This window comes from Sphaerodactylus townsendi, linkage group LG04 (assembly GCF_021028975.2).
Source record: "Sphaerodactylus townsendi isolate TG3544 linkage group LG04, MPM_Stown_v2.3, whole genome shotgun sequence".
Classification (NCBI taxonomy): domain Eukaryota; kingdom Metazoa; phylum Chordata; class Lepidosauria; order Squamata; family Sphaerodactylidae; genus Sphaerodactylus; species Sphaerodactylus townsendi.
This window is the reverse complement of record NC_059428.1, coordinates 81,981,295-82,007,942: the sequence shown is the minus strand read 5'-3', so window position 1 is coordinate 82,007,942 and position 26,648 is coordinate 81,981,295. Positions and strand designations below refer to the sequence as shown.

General features: G+C 39.2%; 1 protein-coding gene across 1 annotated transcript in view; it reads left to right on the top strand.

The window, feature by feature from the left end:
• PHEX (phosphate regulating endopeptidase homolog X-linked) overlaps nucleotides 1-26,648 on the top strand; it is a 125,212-nt gene that overhangs the window by 23,088 nt on the left and 75,476 nt on the right. The window contains exons 4-11 of the mRNA XM_048494927.1: nucleotides 4,881-4,967; nucleotides 5,529-5,755; nucleotides 6,693-6,761; nucleotides 10,159-10,275; nucleotides 13,799-13,882; nucleotides 14,195-14,340; nucleotides 20,996-21,089; nucleotides 22,602-22,730. Of these exons, the coding sequence (XP_048350884.1) occupies nucleotides 4,881-4,967; nucleotides 5,529-5,755; nucleotides 6,693-6,761; nucleotides 10,159-10,275; nucleotides 13,799-13,882; nucleotides 14,195-14,340; nucleotides 20,996-21,089; nucleotides 22,602-22,730 (953 nt within the window). The remainder of the gene's footprint in view (nucleotides 1-4,880; nucleotides 4,968-5,528; nucleotides 5,756-6,692; nucleotides 6,762-10,158; nucleotides 10,276-13,798; nucleotides 13,883-14,194; nucleotides 14,341-20,995; nucleotides 21,090-22,601; nucleotides 22,731-26,648) is intronic.

The following is a 26,648-nucleotide window of genomic DNA, read 5'->3' as shown; positions in this document are numbered from 1 at the left end:
ATTGGTAGGCTGTTTGTAAGCAAGAATGGTCAGCCCCGGTACTTTAATGAGGGAGGTGTCACAACCCAGCTTGGGTTGTAAGTTGTAAACAATGCACTGGACTGGCTTGTGAGCTGTATAGATCACTATATGTATCCTGCTGATATGGTCGGAAAGATGATTGGAAAGGCCAGACTGCTACCCAGGCACAACTTTAAGACAGATGGACTGAAGAAAGCTGATACCCTGCCAGAATTCTTTGTTAGTCTTCAAGGTGCTACTGGACTCTTGATCTTTTCTACTGCTACATACAGACTAACAAGGCTCCTATGATTGCTTCATAGTAATGGTAATAAAATTAGCTGTATTGAAAGCAAGCCAATAGAAGTATAACATAGGTTAATTGTTCATATTGCTCTGTCACTTTTGAAACAAAGCACACAACTTCCTAATGCTGCAGAACTATTCAACTATTGAAGATAGCTGTAGTGATCTGGGATTCTCTAAGCTTGCATTTTGTTTAAAAATGTTTTAAAGTAAATTGCAAGCATACCTTTTTAAAAGCTGTGTTCTTTGTATGCATATACATGGTATGCAGTTCTGAATGCTGGAGCTGGACTTCTAGCCACTGTACCGCATTGGCCTTAATACCATATTGACTGAATGACATATAATTCTTGTCCATATAGATCTCTGTTCTTCATTCACCTTGAACAATCTGTGTTTGTGATCTATGTACAATCTGTATTTTTCACGTTTCTAATGGAACCTTGGTTTAATGGCTGTTTTATCTTCTTGTTTTGTGCACATGCCAGCGAGAGTCAGAGCATGATTTGAGATGATTTTTTTCTGCTGAGCTTGGGGGTGGTGGTGGGTGGGGTGGGGAGGCAGCAGCAACAAAAAGAATCATCTTTGCCTTTTCAACTCTCCTGGCAGAAATCACTGAGTTATAGACCCTAAAGCAATTCACTGAGAGTTTGGAACGCTTAAGAGAGAGCACAAACACCTTGAACCTGCTCTGGAGTGCACAGATGACACTCGCTTAATGAGGCAAGTTATGGCATTCTATTGCCTCAGAGCAGCAGTTAACAGCTGACTCTGGCACCAACTGTTTTCATTTTATATTTCAAGCTCGATGTAAATCCTGCATTGAGACAACCTGGCTGCTCTTCAATGGAGTGTATGTTGTAGCTCATTAGGTCAAGGGAAAGCCAGAGAAGTGCCCAGAAGACAATTTTGAAATGATCTGGGGGGAAAGAAGATGGTGAATAAGTAAAACATACTTCAATAGAGCACTTTCAAAACAATCTTATGCAAGTAATGCTCAAGACCCATAGTATTATTCTTCTCTGTGTGTCTGTGTGTGCGTGCACACATGATCAAGTCACAACTGACTTATGGTGATCCTGTAGGGTTTTTAAGGCAAGAGCCATTTAGAGTTGGTTTGACATTGCTTCCACATGGGCTGAGAGAGTTCTGAGAGAACTGTGACAGACTCAGCAGTCTTCACATGGAGGAGTGGGGCATTGAACCCAATTCTCCAGATTAGAGTCCACCGCTCTTAACCACACTAGCTCTCATTGTATATTCCTATTCATAGGTAACTATACATAGGATTTAATGTTTCTTTTAAAACATAGATAACAGAAATGTTAATATTGGAATATATCTGCACCTCTACATTTAGTTCCATTTGATTTTTCTATTTTTCTAATTTACTCTTTGTTGAGCCTTGAATCTAATGAATGTTGAATGTTCTATTAACATGCATGTTGGCTTTAAAGTAATCTAACTCAGATTATATTGTGCCTTGTAACTTTGATCACCTAGATCAGGCGTAGGGAACCTTTAACACTCAAAGAGCCATTTGGACCCGTTTTCCACGGGAAAAGAGAACACTTTGACATTTAAAATAAAGATAACACTGTATATTTTGGGGTTTTTTTACCTTTTACTCCACTCATTCTGAGAAGCGCATGGATGCGCCCGCCCTGCTGCCTGCAGGACAGGCAAGGATGGGGCCAGCGGCTTGGCCTTGCCAGCCGCCGGGAAAGCGCCCGCCCCACTCGAATGGGGTGGGCAAGAGGGGAAGCCCGCGGCACGGGCAATTGGTGCGCCTGCCCTGCTGCCTGCAGGGCGGGCAAGGATGAAGCCGGTGGCTCGGCCTTGCCGGCCACCGGGAAAATGCCCACCCTGCTCCAATGGGGCAGGCGAGAGGGGATGCCTGTGGTGCGGCCCAGCCGTCCGCGGGCAGTTGGTGCACCCACCCTGCTACCTGCAGGGCAAGCAAAGATGAAGCTGGCGGCTTGGCTCGTGGAGCCGCAGTGCAAGGGCAGAAGAGCCGCATGCGGCTCTCGAGCCGCAGGTTCCCTATCCCTGACCTAGATTATAAACTCAGTTTGAATATGGGAAGTTTGAAAGGGCAAGAAACTATGGTACCAAATGGGTCATAGGAAAGTGAATGAAAATGTTAAGCAGCGAGCAAACATGAAACTAGAATGTAAATACAAGCTTGTATAATTAGCCCAGCACTTGAAACATGGTTTCATTTTGGGCTTTAGATTAGCATAATCAGCAAATCTTTTGCCTTTTCAGCAAATGGCAGCCTGTTAAGGAATACTGCTGAATGTGCAAATCCACCCTGGCTCAGAGCTCAGCACCACCATAATTACATGCCTTTCTTTTCATTGCTTGACAAAAGCAGTTGCCAGCAGAGACTTAGTTCTGTCATGAGTGGTACTAAAGATCATCCCCTTCAACCAGGTAGCACTTAGGACTCAAGTGATGCTGGTGGACCATAATCATTTAGATAACCATACTTAGCCTTGGAGACACTCAGGATTTGTCCATTTATCCTTAGTCTTAGCAGCACCCCTGAACTGTTTCTGCTATCTCTAGCAAAGACCTAATCAGTGATACACCTGATATATAAAATGTGAAGAATAGTCTGTAATATATGTCTAATGTTGCTACCTATTGGCCTGGTTTAGTTATTTTGGGGAAAATATGTTTAGTGTGGTTCTGGGCTGTTCCAAGATGGAGACCTGGGTGAGGTCTTATGTTGTACATCAGTAATAAATATAGTTATACCCACTCTGCTTGGCTGATTCAGACCCCCTACATTGCATGGCCCATATTCCAGCGCAGTTTTAGAAGGAATCCCAGAAAATTTTTATTTGACCATAAAGCAACCAGAATGGGAAGGTAAGAAGGTAAAGGAAGAATGGGGAAACAATACAAGGCATCCCTTGAGCAAGCCTTTATGGTCCACATTAATATGGTACAAGATTCTATTTATTTTTTCTTTACTATTCTTCTTCCTACATATAGAAAAAAGGTTCTTTGTACTACAGGCACATGCAGTTTCTTCCCCATTTATTTTAAATGTGAAATTGACAAGGTATTACAAAATCCTAGGAATCTCAAAGGATATAAATCTAAAAATATATAAATAATATAGAAGGTCTTGGAGGAACAGATGAGCAGATACAAAGAATAATCCAATCCAGCCCTCCAGCCAGGAATGAACAAGATAACATCCATTCAAAACACAGCCTTTGCTTCAGTTGCTGCTTTCTGAGGGGAATCCCACTCCCCCACAAACAACCACCCTGCTGTATTTCTCAAACACAGATTTAGTTTTGCCAGCTCTGAGTTTAGTCTTTCCATAGCATGACATGAATTATGGTTAATTACAGGAAATCAAATATGCTTCCTTTGGAAGTAGTTGTGTTTTATGGTTTTGGCCCAGAAGAAAAATAAGTTAGTTTGTTTAGATGTTCATCTGTGACATAAAAAAAAATATGGATGTTTCCTTTTTGTTGTTTTATTGATCCTGTACACATTTTTTAAATGTGAAGTTTAAACTCTCTTGAGCCTTTCTCCTACTATTTCCCTGAACATCTGATAAGTGAAGAATTTGCGATGCGATGTTCTGTTGAAGAGCCGATGTTATGCAATGGTTAGAGTGCTAGACTAGCAATGAGGGGATGTAAGACAAAATCCCTCCATTGCCTTCAAACTCACTGGGGTGCCTTGGACCAATTTAATTAATTAAGCTTAACGTTCCTTACAAGATTGTTATAAGAATAAAATGACACAAGGCAAGAACATTTATGCCATTTATGTTAAAAGGGTTGGGTATGACATAAATGTTAAACTACAAAATGAACACAAACAGGTGTGCGGCGTGTGCGGTGGCTGGCTTAACTGGTGAGCCCCCAGCAGGTTTACCAGTTCTGATCAGCGTTGAGGTGGGTGCCTGGACTGGCGAGCCGGTAGTGGGGTGGGGTGGGGTGGGGTGGCTGCCTGGACTGGCAAACCCACAGTGGCCTCGCAAGCGAAATTGGGAGCTGGAGGTGTTTCCTTAGCTGGCTCGAGGGCCTGAAAAGCCCTTTCAAGGGATTGGATCCAGCTCCCAACTATATGTTTGACCGCCATGATTTATGCTGCTCTGAGCTCCTTGGGAAAAGTGCAAGATAAAAATGTGTGCTAACTTTTCCTGAGTCTCTGTAACCAGGTAGGAAGATGATTCTGGGCAATAATTGCAGGTACTTTATGTGATGTTCTTGAAGATGCAAGGTTGATTTGGCATTTCACAATATGTAGGGATTTGTTATTTGAATACATGCAAAAAGCTGCCTTATATTGAATTGGTCCATCAAAGTCAGTATTGTCTACTCAAACTCACAGCGGCTGTCCTGAGTCTCAGGTGGAGGTTTTTCACATTATGTACTGCCTGGTCTTTTTAACTGGACATACTGGGAGATTGAACCTGGGACCTTCCATATGTCAAACAGATGTTCTATCACTCACCCACATCCCCTTGATGAAAAAAATTGAGGAAAATAAAACTCCAAAGTGGCTGAAGAAAAATGTTGTTTCCTCATTTTATTTTTCAGCCCTCCTTGAGAAACCACTGAGCAAAAGACGTGACAGTGAAGCTGCCCAGAAGGCCAAAATACTTTATTCTTCATGTATAAACGAGAGTGAGTAATTCACTTTTATTTTCAGGGTTATAGATAAGAAACTTAAAATGTACAAATGGATGCACATTTTTAAATTTAAATTGTTTTTAAGAAACTGCACAATATGCAGGTATGAAGATAATTCCACCTTTTTTCTCATACAAAAATGTTTTGGGAAGATTGAATTTCATAACTATTGCTAATGCTTATTGCTAATCCATTGGTTATTAGGCTACACTTTCAGGAAGGTGTCCTGCATTTAGAGAGTAATGCTAAACAGGTCTACTAAGAATCCTGTTCAGGTATCTTCAATAGGGCTTATTCCTGAAAGTGTTATTAGGATTGCAGTGCGAATTATTCAGACATGAAGCCTTACCTGTCATAGAGGCCCACTATACATTTCTTCTTAGTGTACTCCACAGGGGAACATCTGCAATTTTAATGGGTGATACTGACAAAAGTTAAGTTACTTTGTGCACACACTGTCTACTATTGTCTGCACATGATATGTGTTCCAATAGCCACTTTTAAATTGGGTTTAGCAGGGACTTGTGCCATATCATGCTTTATTTTCTTCCCCAGATAAGATAGAAAAGGCTGATGCAAAACCTCTTTTAAACTTGTTGAAACATTCTCCATTCCGCTGGCCTGTTCTGGAATCAAATCTTGGGCCTGAAGGATTGTGGTCAGAAAGAAAATTCAGCATGCTCCAGACCTTGGCTGCTCTTCGTGGCCAATATAGCAATTCTGTTTTCATCCGACTATATGTGGGTTTTGATGATAAGATCTCTAATGAACACGTCATAAAGGTACGGATAAGGAAGCCATGCAGGTAGGATGAAAGTTTTCACTGGCTCATTTGCAACATCTAGTAATTCACACTTAAGGAATAATCAGTGTATACCTTAGTCATATGTGCCTTTCTCCTGACCTTTCATCATGGTTGGTCAACACATTGTGCAGGGAACAGAAGCTTGCAATATACATTAACAGGAAGGAGGTGTCATACACATGCCTTCCTGTAGAACAAACTTTTAATTAGTGGACTGGGTGATTTAACTTAACATCAAATAAAATCTTTTTGCATAGCAGAAATGACTCTTTCCTATTCATGAAATGCAAAAAAGTCATTCTGAAATGGTTCTTAAAAACTGTGCCTAACTCGTAATTATCTACCCTTCAGCTAATTTTTCTGATTAGAACTATCAATCCTTTCCCACTATGTTCAACAACATCTCCATGGAATCTGATTATTAGTGTGTGTGTATGTGAATGATTGAAAGTCAGTGCAGCACATGTAACTATAAGGCACATTAAACCCATCTCTAATTGGATGAACAATATGATCAACAGATAGTGTATTCCAATATTCTACTTAGTGAACGATTGAATTAATTGTCATATGGAATTTATTTATTATTTATTTATTTATTATTACATTTTTATACCGCCCTCCCCCGGAGGGCTCAGGACATCAACACATTTATATTTTGAGGAATAATATGGAATAATTTTGAGCTACTAAGTGTCAATGTCAGGTTTCTCTTCTAAAAAGCAAAGTCTTGTGTTGAGTCCTAATATGATATCTGAAAATAATAATTAAAAGTTGTTATTTAATGAAGGCAAAGTTTTGTTTTTGATTTTTATATTTTGATTTTTTTTCCTGTTCATTCAACATGCTAAGTGGGCTTGTGCAAGTGAACACAATAAGAAAAAGCATTGTTTTTCTTTGTATATTTTAAATAGCTAGACCAAGCATCACTCTCCTTATCAGCACGAGAAGACTACCTAGAAAACACTACAGAAGCTAAATCTGTAGGTATTGTTTGTATCAGTGTCACCCTGTATTGAATTTCTACCTTAACATCTTTTATTTTTAATAACACTATATTGGTCATTTGTTTTGAACATTGCTCACTTGTGAGTTCAGAGTTACCAAGGGGTTGGCTCTCTTGACCTGTCTTCATTTTAGCTGCTTCTCCTTTGTCTATGGATTATGTCCTCTGTCCAATCCCCCATTCCCCTTAATCTTGGTTAATTCTTTAACAACTCTTCCATCCCAACCTTATGTCTTCAATGTGGACTATAAAGGGTTGTGGCGGCTGCATGCCCATGGAATTGCTTCTCTGCTGGGGCAAGTGCCTCGGGGAGGGCAGTTGACCTAGGCAGCTGCACACCACACTCATGGACAGATTTGTCCGTCCTTTGAATGGGGCTGACAATCACTCCCTGCTCTTGTTTAGGCACCATGTTTAGCCTATTTTCCTGTTAAAAGTATTTCGTTGTTAAATTGTGCTTCTGTTTTTCTCCTGTTCGTGGCTTGAATTTTATTATTTCATTGCTGATTTCATTGCTGATTTAATCTAATTGCTGATTTAATTGTTGATTTTTTGCTGCTTTTATTATTTTTTGCTGAATTTGTTTGCTGTTTCCACGGTACCATTTATGTTTTGTTTGTTGTAATGATTGTCTGGGTATTCTACTTCTTCCTTGGCGTTCTTATTTGTATTGGTTTGAATTGTAGTCCTCTTTGAAGAAAAGTGGCATATAATATTTAAAAAAGAGAAAATAGTAATAGTAGTACACTTCAACAAAAGTATCCAATGTTTGAGTCTCACACTGTCCATAGGACATTCTGGCAAATGCTAGGTTACAATTTTAAATTTTCAGTTGGTCCAGCGGTTGGTTTACTAAACCAGTTTAAAATGCAAGCAGGGAAAGATCAGGAAGAAGACTTGGGTGCTATAGGTTGCTATCCATCATACTCATGTGAAAATGACTTGTGCTTCTTGCTGCTGATCTGTTGCTGAATGTACAAAAAGAAACTGTGCAGAAAAGGTGTGCAAGAATTCAGCTAAAGCATATTAAATTTTTCTGGGCAAATTTTCTTTTGGATGTCATTGTGGGAACTGACAATGAGAAACACATGGAACTTATGGATCGAGATGTGGGAACTATGATACTTAAAGCTACTGTTAGCTAGGGGTATGCATTAAAAAGATTCCAAGCCACAAGTATACATGGAAATCATTGGTTTCAGTCATGACTGAGATTTTTTTGGAGTGGTAACACAAATCCAGGATACTTAGTTATTACAAAAAAAAAAAAATTCCTCCTGAACAATCCATCTTGTTTTTGTGTTTTTGGGTGCTGCTAGCTGGCTACAGTGTATGTGCCCACATTTTTGTTTGATGCTACTGATAATCTGGGCAATGGCATTCTTTCTTCCAATTGGATCCTTGAGCAAATCACTTCCAGCCTATCTATGGAGACAAGACACAGTTCTCTTTTCCTTCCCCTTCGGGAGCAGCACAGATATCTCTTTTTCTTTGCAACATCCTATGACTGGCAGCCAGCATGGTGCAGTAGTGGACTTTAATCTGGAGAACTGGGTTCATTTTTCCACTCCTCCACATGAAACTTGCTGGGTGTCCTGGGGCCAGTCACATACTCTCAGCCCTGACTCTAGCTAGTATTAAAATGGGAGCCCTTCAACCAATAGCATGATGCAGAGGCTGCCAATAGCAAACCACGTCTGAACATCTCTTGCTTTAAATCCCCTAGAGGATTGCTATAAGTCAGCAGTGATTTGATGGCACCTTCTACTACCATAGCTGGGAAAATAGAGAACTGCGATCCCTTTAATCAGGGCTCATGGAATCTGTTCCTTTTGCCCAATTTGCTTGAAACTTTAACATTCTTTACAGAACAGACAGCCATAACTTTGGTTGAAAAATAGCCAGTGAATGAGTGTCTCCTCCCCTCTGCTTGAGGAAGCATGTCCCAGCTTGCCTGGAGGCATGTGTTCTGAGCATGCCCAGTCCACTACATTTTGATTGGCTGTGGTATTTCGAATGGCAGCTTGAAGGACCAGTAAGGGCAGGAAAAATAAACCAGGATACCACGCTTACTCCAGGATTCTCAAAAAGATCCACCTTTCTGTCGATTTTGGAAATCCCGGGATAAGGGGGATAGCATGGGACATGGCTGGAACAGACCCAATTTAGGACTGTGAGCTGTGAGGAGTCCTCGCAGAAACCGGGATTTTTAAGGTGAGAATCCTGGGATATTTTCCCCATGGGGATTCGCGGTTAGAGAATTTTTAGATCAGAGGGAGGCTTGTGTTCTGTGTAATTTGGTGTTATTCACTTTATAAACAGCTGTCTAGACTTTCATATACATTCCCCTCTGAAATAATGATCCTGAATTCCAGAATATGAACTACCGCATGGATTTGAATCCAACCTGACAATAAGTAATCATGGTAAAAAAGAAAAAAAACTCCCCCAAAGACTAGATCTGAAACTCTAACACAATTTTTTCTTAGCTCACACGCATATTGTTAGCTACCTTCCAAGAAGAGGTCTATTGAACTAGGTAGAATTTACGCCTGATCCATCATCCTACTTTTAATAGTGACCAGCCAAATATGTCTAGGAAGTTTATAAGTAACAGCTCTACCTCATTAAATGCCTCCATCACAATATTCAGAGGTATACTGCCCCTGAACATGGATGTTCCGTTTACCTATCATGGGCTAGTCTGAACTTGTCTGTCTATACCACATTCAGCAGAAGTGAATTCCTTTATTTAATTCTAAGTACAAGACCATAACAATATGTAAAAGAATGCATTTCAATATTCTTTTCCAGTTCCAAATGCTGATGGGAGGTCTAAGAGTTCAAATAAATCTGTACTGGCTAAGTGTGAACATCACTAACTAGGAGAATTTTCCATCCTCTGGGAATTGCTTCTATAGAGAAAAAAATTGAATAATTGAAATTTTCATCTTTGTACATTGTAATAACTTGAGCAAAAATCTTAACAATATAATAATTAATGAAGGACAAAAATAAGAACAGAATTCATACTTTACATTTTCAGTGAGGAAGGGAAAAAAACTATGTCTTATTAATTCAGTAACTTCCTACCATATAAGGCCGTTCCAGACATAGACCAAGTCTGTGTTCTTGCTTTCCAAAATCTCATGAGTACCTACCTGAGCTACATCAATGTTTGGGAGTAACTAGTATGGAGTAGAGTAGTATGAGAATTGTGAAATTAAAAATGAAAATAAGCAAAAAGTATTCTGATAGACTTTTATTCATTTAATTTTCATGTGTTGTTTGGTGTGAAATATGACCTTAATTGGGGCAAAATCTTAATTTGATAATAAGACTTTGATGGTGATTGAATTCTTCTTCCACTGCAGTACAGAGATGCCCTGTTGCAATTCATGGTGGATACTGCTGTGCTTTTGGGTGCCAATGCATCGCGTGCAGAGATGGACATGAAGTCTGTGCTTAAGTTGGAAGTAAAAATTGCAGAGGTTAGTGTCCTCCTAAAATTTGTTATTCCAGCTAGACAGGTGACAGCCAGCATATCTGTAGGGATTGGGAGCAGGAGGACTTGAAGGCATTGGAGAACTGTTTAACATTGTTTTCTTTCAGGTCAGTAATGAGTGCAACTGAGAATATGTTCCAAGAAAACCAGGAGTGGGCTTTCAGTGGCAGGCCAAGTTCTGCTGCTAATCTATTTGTTATGCAATAGGCACAACTACAGTCTTGGGATAAAAATAAAATCATACTACCAAAAGGTAGAATAAAATATTGCTTGTCACTGCATCACCCCATTCTTTGGACAGTGTAACTCCTTTATTTTTGCCTTTTCTAAATGCAGTGATGCTTTTAGCATTTACTCGGTTTTTAAAAGTTTATTTTCAGTGCTTTTTTGAGATGTGCGATGAATGTGTTGTTCAGTGCACAATATCTGATTAAAGTATCTGAGATCTGTGTAAAGAGATCAAAACCAGATGTTTTTAAAGATGTGACAAATGTGGCTGGAATTGAGAACTGATACTAAGGTAGGCTGGTGAGCTACTATGGAGTTTAATATTGGAAGTAGTTTGGGTTGAACCACAGAGAGTTGGTAGGTGGACAGGGGAAAGCTCTTGGCCACTGGTACAAGGGAAGAAGAGAATAGAGACAAACATAGAAAGCTTTTCAGACCAATGATAAAGCAAATCTCTTAATCCCTCAAGCTAGTCAGAGGTTACATTGTAGACCACAGGTGTCAAACTTGCGGCCGTTCAGATGTTATGGACTACCCATCATCCCCTGCGAGCATCATGCTGGCAGGGGATGATGGGAACTGTAGTCCATAACATCTGGAGGGCCGCAAGTTTGACACCTATGTTGTAGACTAATGGTGCAATATGACTGGTTCCTTTTCTTGATCTTTTGGGATCAAAGTACACACTGCCATTGTCATTTGGTGTTGTTGTGTAATTAAATGTTGAGGCTGAATCATTTGGTGTTGTTGTATAATTAAATGTTGAGGCTGAATCAAAATTGGTTTGTCAGCAGTGGAAAGACTCACAGAGATATTGCTTGGTAGTAGGCATGAGATGATTGTAGATTCTTTAGAGGGTGATCTGCACAAATAGCTCCTTTATTTTGAGATGTTTCAATTTTGAATGTGTGCTGGATATTTGTTACAGCTATTTTTAGATTGGAGAATATGTTCTCTGACTATTTCTGCTAAGGGATTTTTTTGAGGTAGCTAATGAATCAGGAAAATTAGCTTGCATTTTTAATTTGTCTGATATAACTGGAGGAATTTTGGAGTTACTCGCATTTTAATTTTGATCCAGGAAGAAGAGTGTGATAAAAGGTATCTTGAAATATTATCTGAAGGTGTATCTTAAAGCTCTGCAAATGAAATTTGCTTTCCATTATAATTTTGGGAATAATTGGTTTATGAAAAGCTATAATTAATCTCTGCATTCTACAGGTAGAAATTCAACATCCTTCAGATCAGTTTGATTGCTGTCTTTTCTTAGCAATGAGCAAAGTGAAGTAGTAATTTTAGATTGATTATCTCATCTAGTGGACAGTGCTGTCAAGTCATAACTGACTTATAGCCAGGGACGTAGGTATAGATTTTTTATGGGGGGGTTCGGGGGTGGGGCCACACCATCACCCGCCCCTAGGACATGGCCACGCCTCCCCTAGCCCCGCCCCTGGCCTAGCGCTTATAAAAGCAGCTCTCCGAGGCCGGGGATGACAGACTCCCCTGCCCTGCCCTGCCCTGCCCCTCCCCTCTGGGCAGAGGCATAGGGGGAAAATGTAGCCTGGTGCAAAATCTGAGTTTTGCGCCGCCCCCCCCCCCCCGGGCAGCCACTGTGATGCTGGAATCCACCCCCAAACAGCATCACTTTCAATGGTATTTAAACTAGAGAGCCCAAATTCTCCTTTTAAATCCACCTTAAAAGGAGAATCTAGGTCCCTAGTTAAACAACATTGAAAGTGATGTTGTTTTGGGGTGGATTATCCCCCACCCTGAAACAGCATCACTTTCAATGTGGCGTAGTGGTTAAGAGCAGGTGCATTCTAATCTGGAGGAACCGGGTTTGATTCCCTGCTCTGCCACTTGAGCTGTGGAGGCTTATCTGGGGAATTCAGATTAGCCTGTGCACTCCCATACATGCCAGCTGGGTGATCTTGGGCTAGTCACAGCTTTTCGGAGCTCTCTCAGCCCCACCCACCTCACAGGGTGTTTGTTGTGAGGGAGCAAGGGCAAGGGGATTGTAAGCCTCTTTGAGTCTCCTGCAGGAGAGAAAAGGGGGATATAAATCCAAACTCTTCTTCTCCTTCTAAACTGAGGACCTCAGATTCTCCCTTTAAATCCATGCCGAAGGGGGTGGATTTAAAAGGAGAATCTGGGGAAATTTGAGGGGTGCCTGCTGTCAGGGGTGCAATTGTTAAGCTAGCAGCACCAAACTTTCAGGGTATCTTTAGGAGTCTCTCCTAATGATACCACCCCAGGTTTGGTAAAGTTTGGTTCAGGGGGTCCAAAGTTATGGACCCTCAAAGGTGTAGCCCCCATCTCCTATTAGCTCCCATGGGAAACAATGGGGGATGCGGGCACCCCTTTTGGTAGTCCATAGCTTTGGATCCCCTGGACCAAACTTCACAAAACCTGGGTGGTATCAATAAGAGACTCTCCTGATAATACCTCCCAGGTTGGGTGAAGTTTGGTTCAGGGTGTCCAAAGTTATGGACCCTCAAAGATGTAGCCTTCATCTTCTATTAGCTGCCATTGGAAACAATGGAGGATGGGGGCACCCCATTTGGGAGTCCATAACTTTGGACCCCCTGTACCAAACCTCACCAAACCCAGATATTATCATCAGGAAAGTTCCCCAAACAATCCCTGAAAGTTTGGTGCTGCTAGCCCAAACAATGCGCCCCCTGCAGGCCAAAAAACAAAAAAGCACTAAAATGTTTTAAAAACCCACAAACGGAGGGGTGGAGCTTCGGACATGAATGCGGGGGGTTGAAACCCGAGAACCCCCCCTTACCTACGTCCATGCTTATAGCAATCCTAAAAGGTTTTCAAATCAATAAATATTCAGAGGTGGTTTGCCAGTACCTGCCTCTGCTTAGCAACTCTGGTTTCCCAAACAATTACTAACTAGGGCTGACCTTACTTAGCAGCCAATATCTGATGAGATCAGACTTGCCTGGGCCATCCAAGTCATGACATATTTGAGGTAGCTGGGAATTATGGAGCAGGCTTGGAAAGAATGAATAGATACATAGGTGGATAAATCCAGATAAAATATGTACATTTACTACAGAATTACATGGAGCAAAATGTATTTCAAAGTATTTAAATATGGATCTTTGCTAATGATCTAACTATGAATTTTAATAATGAATTGTCTTGAAACCAGCAGTAAATTATTAGGAAATAGTTTCCTGACAGTATATATTAATAAATCTGTGAATGTTGTCAAAAGTACAGTAGATATCTCAGAGAAGATAATACTTTTTTTTCGTATTCTGCAGATAATCATTGCACATGAGAATCGAACCAGTGAATCTATGTACAACAAAATGAACTTATCAGAGCTTACCACCATGATACCACAGGTTAGTTGAACTTAATTGGAAAATGACTGTATTAATTCCTGATAGGACTGTGTAATTGCCTTTTCAAAATGAAAGATGCTTCAGATGTGCGTAAGATGGCAATTTAAATGAAATTAGTAGAAACAGGTGTTCGCTATTATTAAATACAGGTGCATTTTTCTTTACATTCAAAATATTTGTTCTGTTATGCAGTGATCTTCTTGAAATTAAGCAAAACTTTTGTCATTTAGCTAATTGTAGGCAAGTAAGAATAGTAGGAGCTTTCTTTCTTATTTGTACAAGATAATAATTGAATCTTTATTTGTCTTCCAGTTTGATTGGCTGGGGTATATTAAGAAGGTGATTGACACTAAGCTCTATCCTCACCTTAAGGATATAGATGCTTCAGAAAATGTGATTGTTCGTGTGCCCCAGTACTTCAAAGATTTGTTCAGAATACTAGAAAGTGAAAGAAAAAAGTAAGCATTTCCAATGCGTTGTATAACTTGCCTTGAGTAAAATGTTCATGTGCTCAGCACACTTTTGAAAGTTGAAGCTGTGTTTCCAGCAATCATTTGTTATTTGTTATTTGGCACAGTTATTTCTGCCACTAGTTTCACACAATGATTAAATGGTATGAATGGATGGATGAGGGAACTCCTTGATAATGAGTGCATGCAACCAGAAGCAGGGGATTCAGACTGGACGGAGTATTCTTCTGACAGTTTCTGTTATTTCTAAGCTTTCGTACTCCTTTCATAATTTTTCATTAAATCTCAGTTGTTTTTCTATTTATCTAACATGTTTAAAGAGCAAGGTACTGACATGTCCTCATTATTGACTTCTTCTGAAGCATATCCTTTCTTCTCAATGGGAACCCACAATGGTTTACATCATTCTCCACCATTTTGTCCTCACAAGAGTCCTGTGAGGTAGGTTAGGCTGAGAGTGCATAACTGGACCAAGATCATCCAGCAAGGTTCTATGACAGAGTGAGGACTCTGGGTCTCACTGATCTTTATTTGACACTTTAACCATTACGCAATGCTGGATCACATTTTTAAATTATTTTTTGTCAAAATTCTGTTCATGGAAAGAGATGAGAGAAAGGAACATCTTTTATTAGGCTGTAGGAACTGAATCCCAGCATGAATAGTTGATATTTGTCAAGAAATTACTAGATTTGTAACTACATTTTTGTCTGCTCTAATATTCTTAAAAAGCACTGTCCCGCTCCAAATTAATTAATAATGCTAATATTATTAGTTATTGTTGATTTATGTTTTAGTATGGTCTAACAACATTGTATATTTCATAGTTAATTAATTTTAATCTTATTGTACGGGTCAAGATCTCTGGTCGAGATAACCTTATTAATAAAGTGAAAGTATGACTCCCAGCATGAGGGAGTCATAGATTAGAAAGGGTTGACATAGAGATCCACAAAATGTGTGGGGCATAGCTGTCTTAGGACTTAGCACTTCCAAGACTTTGATAATGTGCTAGGTTTTTTTTTAAATGTGCAGGAGTATTTGGGGGGAATTATGAGGAGGCACATTAAAAGATGTCCTCTACAGTCAGCATTCTAAAGCACAATGAGATTCATGAGGAATATTCTGAACCCCTACTCTGATGGTGCTGTACAATCCTCCACACATGCCAGTGTATCATTTATTGAAATGAAATGTTGCTGTTGCCATCGAGATGTGGGGCAGCCTTGCTGACTAAAGCTTTAAACTGGCAGCTTCCATCTTGTAATTCATACGCAGACACAGCAAGCCTGCAGTGCGTTTTGGTGGCTGGCTACAGCTAAGCTGTGGCTTCTAGTCTGTTTGCGCTAAAGGGTTTGGTTATATGGCAGGAAAAAGTCAATAGCTGGGTTTCAGTGTGGGGGGGACTTGTTTTTTTCAGCTCAAAGGGCACCTATGGCCTGATCTGTGTTTTTAGCTGGGGCAACTTCTGCCCATTACAATGATGGTGCCTGAGAGTGGCACAACAGTGCTGGGATTCTGTGTTGGCATAACTGGACCTTACACCAGCATATCTCAGAGCAACTCTGACAAAAGAATCAGTTGGCTCTCTGACCCTCCCCCCACCTCCTTTAAGGATTGTGCCATCCTATGAACACAAGAAGCTGCCTTATAGAAAATGAGTCAGACTATCTAATTCAGTTTTTTGTTCTCTGGCTGAAAACAACTGTCAAGGATCTTAGGTACAAAAAGTACTTTTCCAATCCCAGCTATTTAAAATCCTGGGATAAAACCAGGGACTTGAATAAATGCATGTGGTACTACTGAGCCACAGCCCCTTTCCATAGGGAGTACATCACGGCAAACTTTTTCTCTTTTGGAGTGACAGATCCACTTTTCTTTCATTGAAAACATGCTTTTAAGAAATTGAGAACTGTGAATGTTGCCAAGGAATGTACTGATTTTGTTGGAACCATGATTCTCTTCAAACAAAAAGATATAATGAAAAATTATTCTGACTCTTCCCAGTCGGAATTACATCTACATGTAATTTCAACAAATTTACAATTTAGTCCAACAGGAAACACCAGGAATTACATTAGTTGTAAAGTTTCCAGTTTAGCTTTGCCGATAGCATATATAAAATGTGAATATTAAGGTACTTGAACTTATTTATTTCAACCATGTTTGATTCTGCCTGTATTTTATGTCACACATAAGGCTTAATATAAGTCAAGTTCGTGTTCATTGCAAATAAACTCTGGTTTGTTTGTAATTCCTGAATGCAGCTTCAAGTTTGCTTGGAAAGTATCCACAAAATCTATTGCAAGTCTCCTCCCAGAGGTAGACAAATGTTCCTGATATGCTGAAGCTTGGAATGACTCCAAAAACTGCTGTAGAAAACAGCTCACTGTTTTCCAAGACTTTCCGAGACTGAACACAAACCCTGGGACAGTGTCCATTTAATTGCAGGCTTTTTTAAAAAAATGGATCTAACAATTTTTAATTGATTGGTTGGTTTGATGAAAATTAACAACACAGGCTTAAATGTTATACAGACTATAATCATATTCTAAGATGTGGTATTTTTTTTTCAGAAATATCAGCTTAGTGCTGTTCTATTAAATCATTTCAAATAGCATCGGCTTGCTTGCAAGAATTTAATGGAGTTGATATGCCATTGGATATCTTTTATTATGTATAAAAGGCTAATACTGCCAAGAAGTGTAGAGAAAATTGTACCATTTTACTGCCAGTGCCATGTCTGAAAATGTATTTTTAATGTCTCTGAGCATTAGTGTTAAGAGATCCAGCTATGTTGAAGCTTCAGGTGAATGAATGTGAACTATGAAAGTGTCACTAGATTCTGTATGAATGGTAGAGTTCTCGGTTGTTTAATTTCTGAAGTGGAAGGTTTAAACCCCATCTGGCAGCCTCATGTCCACTCCACCCTGGAAACTGTAATCCCATCTGTAGATAAATTTATGCAAGAATGAATCTGTTAGTTTTATGGTCCCACAAAACTGTTTGTTTTCCCATATGCATAAGCACTGGTTGTGGTAACTCACTATTGAAGAGGCTGTATTGCTCAAATGGCTCCCTGTTATCAGCTGATGGATTAGATTTAAATGAAAAAGGGCTTTAGGCATGGCCTTTAGCATGCTGTGGCTCACATTAAGTCATGATCAAGATGCCCCAGACCTTTATGGAAAAGATTTATGTGTTCATAAGAAATTTTTAAAGGGGCTTTGAGAGATGAATGTGTAGAAAAATTATTATAGAATCTGAACAGCTACAGAAATATGTTAATTCTATTAAAGTATATTAAAACAGTAACACAATACAAGTTTTCCACCTAGTCAACCACTGTGAAATAGTGTGCAATTTTGTTTTCTACCTGCGTAGTCACAGTGATCTATGCAATGGTCACTTCCAGATTAGATTGCTAGTGTGCTCTATGCAGGAATATCCTTGGGACTGAAACTCCAGTTGGTACAAAATACAGCTGCACAAGTCCTTGTGGGGATACTGTGGAAAGCCCACTTTTGACCAGTGCTCTACCAACTGCATTGAGGCAGGGCTTCCTTTTGAAGAAACGCTGCTGAGCAGGCTTATTCTTTGTAGCCTAAAAAAGCCTAAACTAGACATGACAGAAAGACGAATCCAAGCAAGATGTGGACTGTCGATTCAAATATAAATGTATTTACATGTTATCCTTGGAATCAGTCCTTATGCTCACAAAGGTGGAAGCCTTCAGACTAGTTAAGGAATAGGCTCTTGGATCTTGATTTTCATAATTTGACTCTTGCTGCCAAGACAACCTGTTCTCCGACTACATCATTAATCCCATGCGAGCGTGGAATTATGGCAGCATATCTTCGTCTGCTGATTAATCCCACCCAGAGGAGAGCCTTGGCTACTGCAAGATGTAATGTGCTGCCATCAGCTCTGCTGGAGGGAAGATTTAAGAATATGGAACGTTCTAAAAGAGTTTGTTCATGTGATATGACTACGGTTGAAACACGTGACCATTCTTTGTTTCTATGCCCTAAATACAATAAGATACGCATGAAATACATGAATTCCATTTTCTTGCAATGGCATGAGTGTTATAAGATACCCAATCTCCTAAACAGCTCTGATGTGCTGTTTTGTGAAACTGTTGCAAATTTTATACTGGAAATTAGTAGTTTTAACTGCATTTCTTAACCTTGTTTTGTTTTAAAATTTTGTCCTGTGTTATATGCCAATAAAGGCTTGTGTTGTTGTTGTTGTTGTTGTTGTTGTTGTTACATGTTATCCTAATTAAAAATATTCTTGTCATCCTAATTAAGTGTAAAGCCAGATAGGTGGGTTTGTGTGTTTTACAGAAAACAAAGCACACAGATGAGGGGAGCTACTTCTTCCCTGATATCTTCCATCTTCTACTGCTGTAACCATTTTTCTTTCTAGTCCAGCTGATTTCTGATGTTGGAGCTGGACTTGAAGAGAAATGTTTCAAACAATGGCCTTTTCTGCACAGCAGAAATAAAACATTTTGCAGACTTTTAAACATGTTCCATTTTGACTTTTTGTGTTTGCTCTGCGCAGACAAAAAAAGTGTTCCATCCAAAACGGTTCTTTTTTCCTGCCTGACAGAGCTCTTGTCATTTTAAAGTCACACCCTGCTTGTGATTCTCTATCCTGCTTGCCATTCGTGAAAGTTTGTGATGGAAATTTCCTCTGCTTGTGGCTCATCCACCCGCAATTTCACTGTAAAAAGTATATGAATAAAGTTTGTTTTGCCTGGCAATCCTGCATATGTGTCTTTCCTTTTTTGTTTTGTTTTGAGAGTGATGTCTGTGAAGCTACAATGACTCAAATATGCACATATTACAGACTCTCAAGTTGTGTCATCATAGTTTTGCAGACATCACCCTCAAAACAAAAAGAGGAAAAACGACATGTGTGCAGGATTGCCAGGCAAAACAAACTTTATTCACACACTTTTTACAGGGAAGTCCTGTATGAATGAGCTGCAAGCAGAGGAAACACCATGGGAAACCTTCACCAAATGGCAGAGGCAGGAGGCTCCTGAAGAGGGCAGAAATGGCAGATACAACTGCAGCAAAAAATGAAAGTAAGAGGAGAGGAGGTGGGAGAAATAAAGCACCTGCCTGTCTGCTTTTGTTCATACAGGCAAGCAGGAGACATCTTCAACCTGTCTTCAGGAAAAAAGTTCACTAGTTTTAAGATTTTTGAAAAACTTGACTTGAGAGAAATAAAACATCCTGAAAACATTTTGGGGGAGAGACATGCAAACTTCTTTCCCTGAATGCTTTTTATAACATCCTCAAGACTTTACATTTATGCTGTGCGGAAAATGCCAATGTAGTACCACAAGGTAACAAGGGTGGAAGGAGAGGATTTAGCTCCACTCATCTGTGAACTTCATTTTCTGTTAAAATTACACATCATTCTCCACTTGGCACCCAAATAAAATAATATTTGGGTTCATTCTGCATGAAGAAACCTTTATTAGGCATTAAAATGTGGGCTCATTCTATCAGGTTTCTTCCCAGTGTAGGTTTGGATCCAGTGAAAATTTCTGCTAATGGAAATGTGTGTGATTTTTTACTAATTCCCTTCCCCTGTGGCTGATTACTACCTCCCCCTTCATGTTATTTCTTGGGGTCCCCCACTCCCAAGAGCAGCATTTCAGAATGTGTGTATTTTGGTCTGTAGCAGAAGAGCTGAAGTGAAATTTTGCTCTGCAAACAAAAATTCCTTTCTGACAGTGGCGATTTTGTGAGGGATCCCATACAGTGGTATGGCTTAGGGGTGGAAGGCAAAATAAACAAAAGTCAAGACCAAATAGAGGTTAACTATGTAACTAAGCCTCAAACATTACTTTATGTGAAATCCTATGTGGTTTGAAAGCTTCATAATACTTACATATTTGTACTGCTTAACAAAGCAGATAACTAGATACTCAACAGCTGTTATTAACTGTTTTCTTAAGACCTCTATTAGATTGGAATTTTCAGACACTTAACAAAAATTGACCTCTAACAAGAACCTCTTTTATTACTTGTTGTGGGAATACATCTGCAAAGTTTATTGCATACTGTATACATTTATACCTTCCACACAAATTATCTTGCTAGCACTTTGCCAGATTAGCAGGATGTGTCCAGTACTTACTCATTACTATGCTTCATACTTCCTGAATATAATACCAAGATAACTGGTGATTCCTATCCATGTTGTTAAAATATAGGGAAAGTTTCCTATGGATTCTTTTTAATAACATTATTATTGATTTTTATTGTTTCTCTTGTTTTTTAAAGCAACAAGTACTTGGGGGAAAAAATCTCTTCTTGCAGAAAATTAATTAATGCCACATTGCTACTCTAGAAATGAAATGGTTGAAATATTTGTGAATGAATTATCCCATCATTCAGTCACACACCAAATGGCTGTTATCATTCAATCTCTTCTGAATAATAGGTTTTTGTCAGTTTGGTCATTGTTCATTAATTTTCAAGGTGAAGTTGCTGCCATCACCCGCGGCCCACTCATCTGAAAAAAAATCTATTCATGTATTCATTTATGGTATTAGACAGCTGTATATTATAACACATGAGCTTAACTGTCTGACATAAAGATGTGTCTGGTTTGACAGGACTATTGCCAACTACTTGGTATGGAGAATGGTTTATGCAAGAATATTTAACCTCAGTCGACGTTTCCGATATAGGTGGCTGGAATTTTCAAGGGTAAGTATAAGATTTTTATATTAGTATGTCACCTGTGACTATGAAACAAGTGTCTGGAATTGATAGCCAGATGTCACAAATTATAACTTCATTCAGAATTTCTGCAGGTCAGATCCCTGTGTAGTTGGTAGTGGAGATCTATAGTCATACATCTCTTAGTTGTTTGGACAATCCACAAGCTTGCTGGAGGCTTTAATAAAGGTTAAACGTTATCTCTTGCCCCTCCAGAGCTCAAGTTCATGAACTCCCAAGTTCATGAACTAGTGTGGGTTGGATTTCCAGGAAGTTAACCAAACTATCTTTTTGTACATCCAAGCCTTTTCCTCTTATTTGCAGAAATCTGTTTCTGTCAGGGTATGATTGTCATTTGCTAGTAGCTAAGACATGGAACAGAGAGAATCGCTAAGGTCACTGCTTGGGGATTTGTAACGTGATGAATGCATCTAGAAATATATTAGACATTGAAGAGTTCAAATAATTGTGAGGCTATTATAAAAATTCTGAAAATCTGTTATATTCCATTTGGTTGGTTAATCCTGACATTTTTGAGATGCCCTCAAAAGATTTGTCAGAATAATATGCAACATCTAGAAGATGTCATTTCCCCTAATTTCTTCTTAAAATTGTTATATGGACATTAATCTCCATGTCAGAAAGAATGTGTCTGTTTAAATGCATGAATGGTGAAAAGTTCCTTATTTCAGTTATGTTTATGTACTTTACATTATGCTTTCTAATGAGTCAGGTCTTTATTTGCTGGCCAAATAAAGTGTCCCCATGCCTCGATATATCTCCCACTCAAGTGTTCTTATAAGAATCAGACATCCACATCTCCACCACTGCTTGCTTCAAATGGCAAGGATGTGAACAACAGATGCTTTCATTGTTACTGTGCCTTAAGTCTCATTGAGGCTAATAAAACCTGAATTAGTTGTGATTAGCTTCTTCCATTGGTTACAACATGGGCCAAGCTGCACTTTACTATTTCCAACAAATCTGGTCCATGTTTCCTGGACTTAACTTTCTTTTCCAATGGCCACAAAACGGCTGCTCTGCAGGGGCTCCTTTCACTTTTCTCACACGTAAAAATTACAATTGCTTCTCAATTTGCAGCTTAACAATGCAGATACCTACCAAACAAACATCATTGCCCCATGACATCTAGTTTGGTTCCTGATCATAGCTAATGTTAGCTGGACAGGGGACAATGACTTACTTCTGTATATACCTAACAGTTCATGCCTTTATGGTATAAACAGGGATAGACAGAAAAAAGGTTGGGTGAATCTTTGGCCAATTTCAGGTAGGTAAGCCTGATGTTTGCTGAGATTTTTGTGAAGATTTTAATCTGAACCAACCTGTCTATAATCAAAAACATCATTTTAAAAAATAATAAATCAGTTGCTTTGTTTTGTGGACATAATGTTTTCCTAAGGACATAATGTTTTCCTAAGGACATAATGTTTTCCTAAGGAAGCCCATTATGATTTACCAATCTTAAATCAAACACAGATAATTCAGGGGACGACTTCCTTAGAGCCTCAATGGGATAAATGTGTAAACTTTGTGGAAAGTGCTCTCCCTTATGTTGTTGGCAGAATGTTTGTAGATCTTCATTTCCAAGAAGACAAGAGGGAAATGGTAAGTTCTTATGTATTTTATTATCTTATAAATTTGTTCTCTTCTTAAAGTAAACAATTATGGTAAGAATACATGGGATTAGCCCTGAGTTATGGCAGGATTAAGACCTTTTGGACTGAAAAACAAATTGGAATGAATCTTGGCAGTAAAGAAATATTGCACCTAAATGTGATACTTGTGAAAAGAAGGGTTTTTTATTATATAAAAAAGATTTTTATACAGTAGTGTCCGATATGTAGCGCTAGAAATAATTAGTGTCTAGTAGGTTGCACCAGAAATAATCAATAATCAAAACAGAGTAAAAGCTAAACATTACATTTAACTTGGAGAAACAAGAAAAGGCATAAGACAAAGGGCCAAGAGTCTCTAAAAGCAAAGGACTGATAAGGCATGCATATGTAAGGTAAACTTGGGGAGTTTTTCTGGAAGTCTTTTTCTCTCTCCCAATGGCAGTTTATTAAGTCTCAGAACTTCACAGCAAGGGAAAAGGCTGAAACATGGGTTGAATGGAGCACCACAGGTTCTGGAAGAATTCACCTCTGTCTTCCACCTTACGTATTGTACCTTCTATTGCAGCAGTAGCAGGCCAAAATTTGCGTAACATTGTCAATGCCCTCCCTCCTCCCCCCCTTTCTAGTGAAAGGCCCATGCTAAAGAAATAATATTTGGCCATAAAGAATAAAGTTCAGATTTATCTTACACACTATTCCCATATTTGAGGATAGGACTTTCTTTGCTGTTTACACAATCAGACTCAGAGCAGTCCAATCCCATACTCAAATACATGTAATTGCAACCATTCTGTGACCATTTCCTTATATTCTTTTTCAGAACATTAGTGGGCAAGTACAACTGAAGTGAACCTTGTATCTGATTCTTGTCCTAGTCATAATTCATTTTTATATCCTAATTTGTCAGAATAGTTTTCACAAATGAAGATACAGGGACAAAATTGTGTGGAATGATGCTTGTATTTATGAGGAGGATTGAGACAGCTGCTGCAAATTTCCAAGGACTTAGTAAGGATCACATATATTGAAAACCTGTCAGAGAATAATCAGAACAAAAACCTGGTCATGTACATACGTTTGTACTCACAAATGAACTCTCTTGCTACACTGTTTAAGAGAATAGACTGTTTATCTAAGCAGGGTCTGTTTGTTGATGCAGTCAACTTACAGGCAGGTGGTTAATTAAATACAGTACTGTTGAGTGTCATCATCAAGAGTTTTCTATTATCACCTTTCCCATTCCTGCTACTAAGGCCCTTTAACAAGATGGTCAAGGTTAAACTTGTGACTTCATAATATGATGCACGTATTTTACTGCAGAACAATATTCTATCTCCTATGCATCCTTAATTGTTTTGTAATGCTTCATGTTACTTTACAGGTATCCTTTAGTGCTATTTGTTAAAATTCTGTTTTTCTGAATGAACCGAAGATACCAAATTACTTGCAGAAATTGCAGAAGTTATACCTTTAATTATTTGATTAATGACTTAATCTTATGAATGTTTACTCAGAAGTAAACCATACTAATATTGTAGTCTTTGAATGTAATCATTAAAATTTATATAGGAGGAAACATGAATAAAGTTTGCATTGTTAGCGGCATATCTTTTTCATTTCTTCCCCCTCTATCATGCAGCATCTTTAATTCATTCTTTCCTTCTCTTTTCATCCTGTTTTTCAGCAGCATGGATGTTGTCAAACACCCTCCCCCCACCCCCATGATAAAGAAATAATGCAGGGTGGAGTTTTCAGATGTAGTCATTGATGAGCTCATGCCCTGGATATTTTCTGGTCTCCCTTTCTTTTATCAAAGAGATATTATTTTTTGTCTAAATATAGCACTGTTTTTTGACTTACAGTCTAGGCAGTATTTCATACAGCTACGCCTGAGCAATTTTGATAACTCTAATGGAATGAATAGATTTCTTTTCCCATCTCTGCTGCTACAGCTGGCGCATAAAATCTGGAATATACACCAGGGTCCAATTGCAGAGCTAGAATACGAACTGGCAACCTCTAAGTACAGGGAGTTCACCTCATTTGTGCACTAAGTTAATTGATACAATGCTCAGCCATCAATATTTTCTAAGTTACCCTTTTCCCTGGAATGCAGTTTACTACAGGCTGTTGAATGCTCAGCCATACTTAAGGCCAAGTCTGTACTGATTTCTATATTGTGTAAAAATGTTACAATATTGAAAGAACAGTAATAAATCATAATAATGAGATACTATAATTGCCTTCAGTTATTTAAGAAAAGACATCCATATAGGTCAATATCAAAATCCTCAGTCAGGTGGATGATTCACCTACCACTTATCTCATTGTTACACACTTGAATGTAACAGCCTACTAAAGTGCTGAATGATGTAGGAAAAATAGTGCCTGCCTCTAATTCAAGCTTCCAGGGCCATTAGTGATGAACAAGAAATGAAGCACTGCAAAATACAAGCATAAAAAACCATGTCAAATATCTGGCATGTGAAAAATAATCAGTTCCCATGGTAAAATACAATATAGAGATACACCTCAACTAGTACAAAAAACACAATAAAAATAGCAGTGTTACCCATTTGGTGGGAGTTTCCTGTTCACATTGAACCTGCAGCCTAACAAAATGTACTGTGCAATCCTGAGGTCGGGAGGAAGAGTTTTGGAATTGGCATAACACCATCATTGGTGTTAATGCTACTCCTTACATTGTAAGTGGCATCTATGCTGGTGTGGGGGCACTTATACTGGTGCTGGAAAGCCAAGCAGCTCTGTGTTGGCCAGTTATGAATGCTGCCACTGTGCTGACCTTCTCCAGCACAGGAGCTGGTGCTGACATTGATATGGGCAGAGTCAACTTTAGTTGGCTTCTTGAGACCTTTCAACTCAACATCGCCCCTTTCTGCTGGTGTAGATTTACATCAGCAAAAAGGGTGGCACAGCTCATTGGGCTGCATAGGAGCCTTTCAGCATGGTTGGTGAGCTTTTCTCTTTCAAACATCTTTGAAGGGCGGGGGCTGCTCCATGTCTGGCTGCCACTTATCTACCCCCCCCCCCCCAACCTGGAATGGTCTGTTATTTATTTAGGGTATCTCTGTGCTGATGCTTCAGAGTCCTACTTGAGACAGTTTATGTTTAAAATAATACAACAGTATTAAACAACAGCCATGACCTGGATTGCCCAGGCTAGCCTGATCTCGTCAGACCTCAGAAGCTAAGCAGGTTTGGTTCAGCTTAAGACTTAGATGAGAGACCACAAAGAAATACCAGGTTTGCTTTGTAGAGGAAGGCAGTTCTGATAGTCTTTTGCCTTGAAAATCCTACTGGGGTTCCCATATGTTGGCTGAGACTTGTTAGCGTCTTACACAAATAAAACAGCAAACCATTTAAACAATCCATAAAACAGACCTAAGACCAGACGCTGGCTATTAAAAAGCTGTTGAGATAATATCCCTAATTTAAAAATATGCTTTGTCCTGGCACCAAGTGAGCCTAAAGGTGCCAGGTGAGCCTAAAGGGAAGAGTGCCACCACATAAAATACCCTATCTCTAGTCATCACCTGCTTCACCTTTGAAGACAAAGGTAGAGAGCAGGGTGTGAGAGACAAATTAGTATAGGAGAACGGGGTTCACTGACTTTATCAGCTTGGAAGAGTTAAAACTTTCTGTACTCCAAAATCTGACATTTCTGAGTCAGAAGTGGCTAAAATAACTGATTAGCATTTTATTAAATACTGTGCTGTCCACTATTGTGTTGGTTCCTTTCTCTCTCACCTCTCCCTGCACTCTAGAACAGAAATAATGAAGACCCCTGAAGTGACTGATTCCCTGGGTTTACTAGAAATACTTTGGAAAGTATAATGCCTTGGAATATGTACCTTTCTGGCTTTGCTAAAGCAGATTGTCTGCAGCC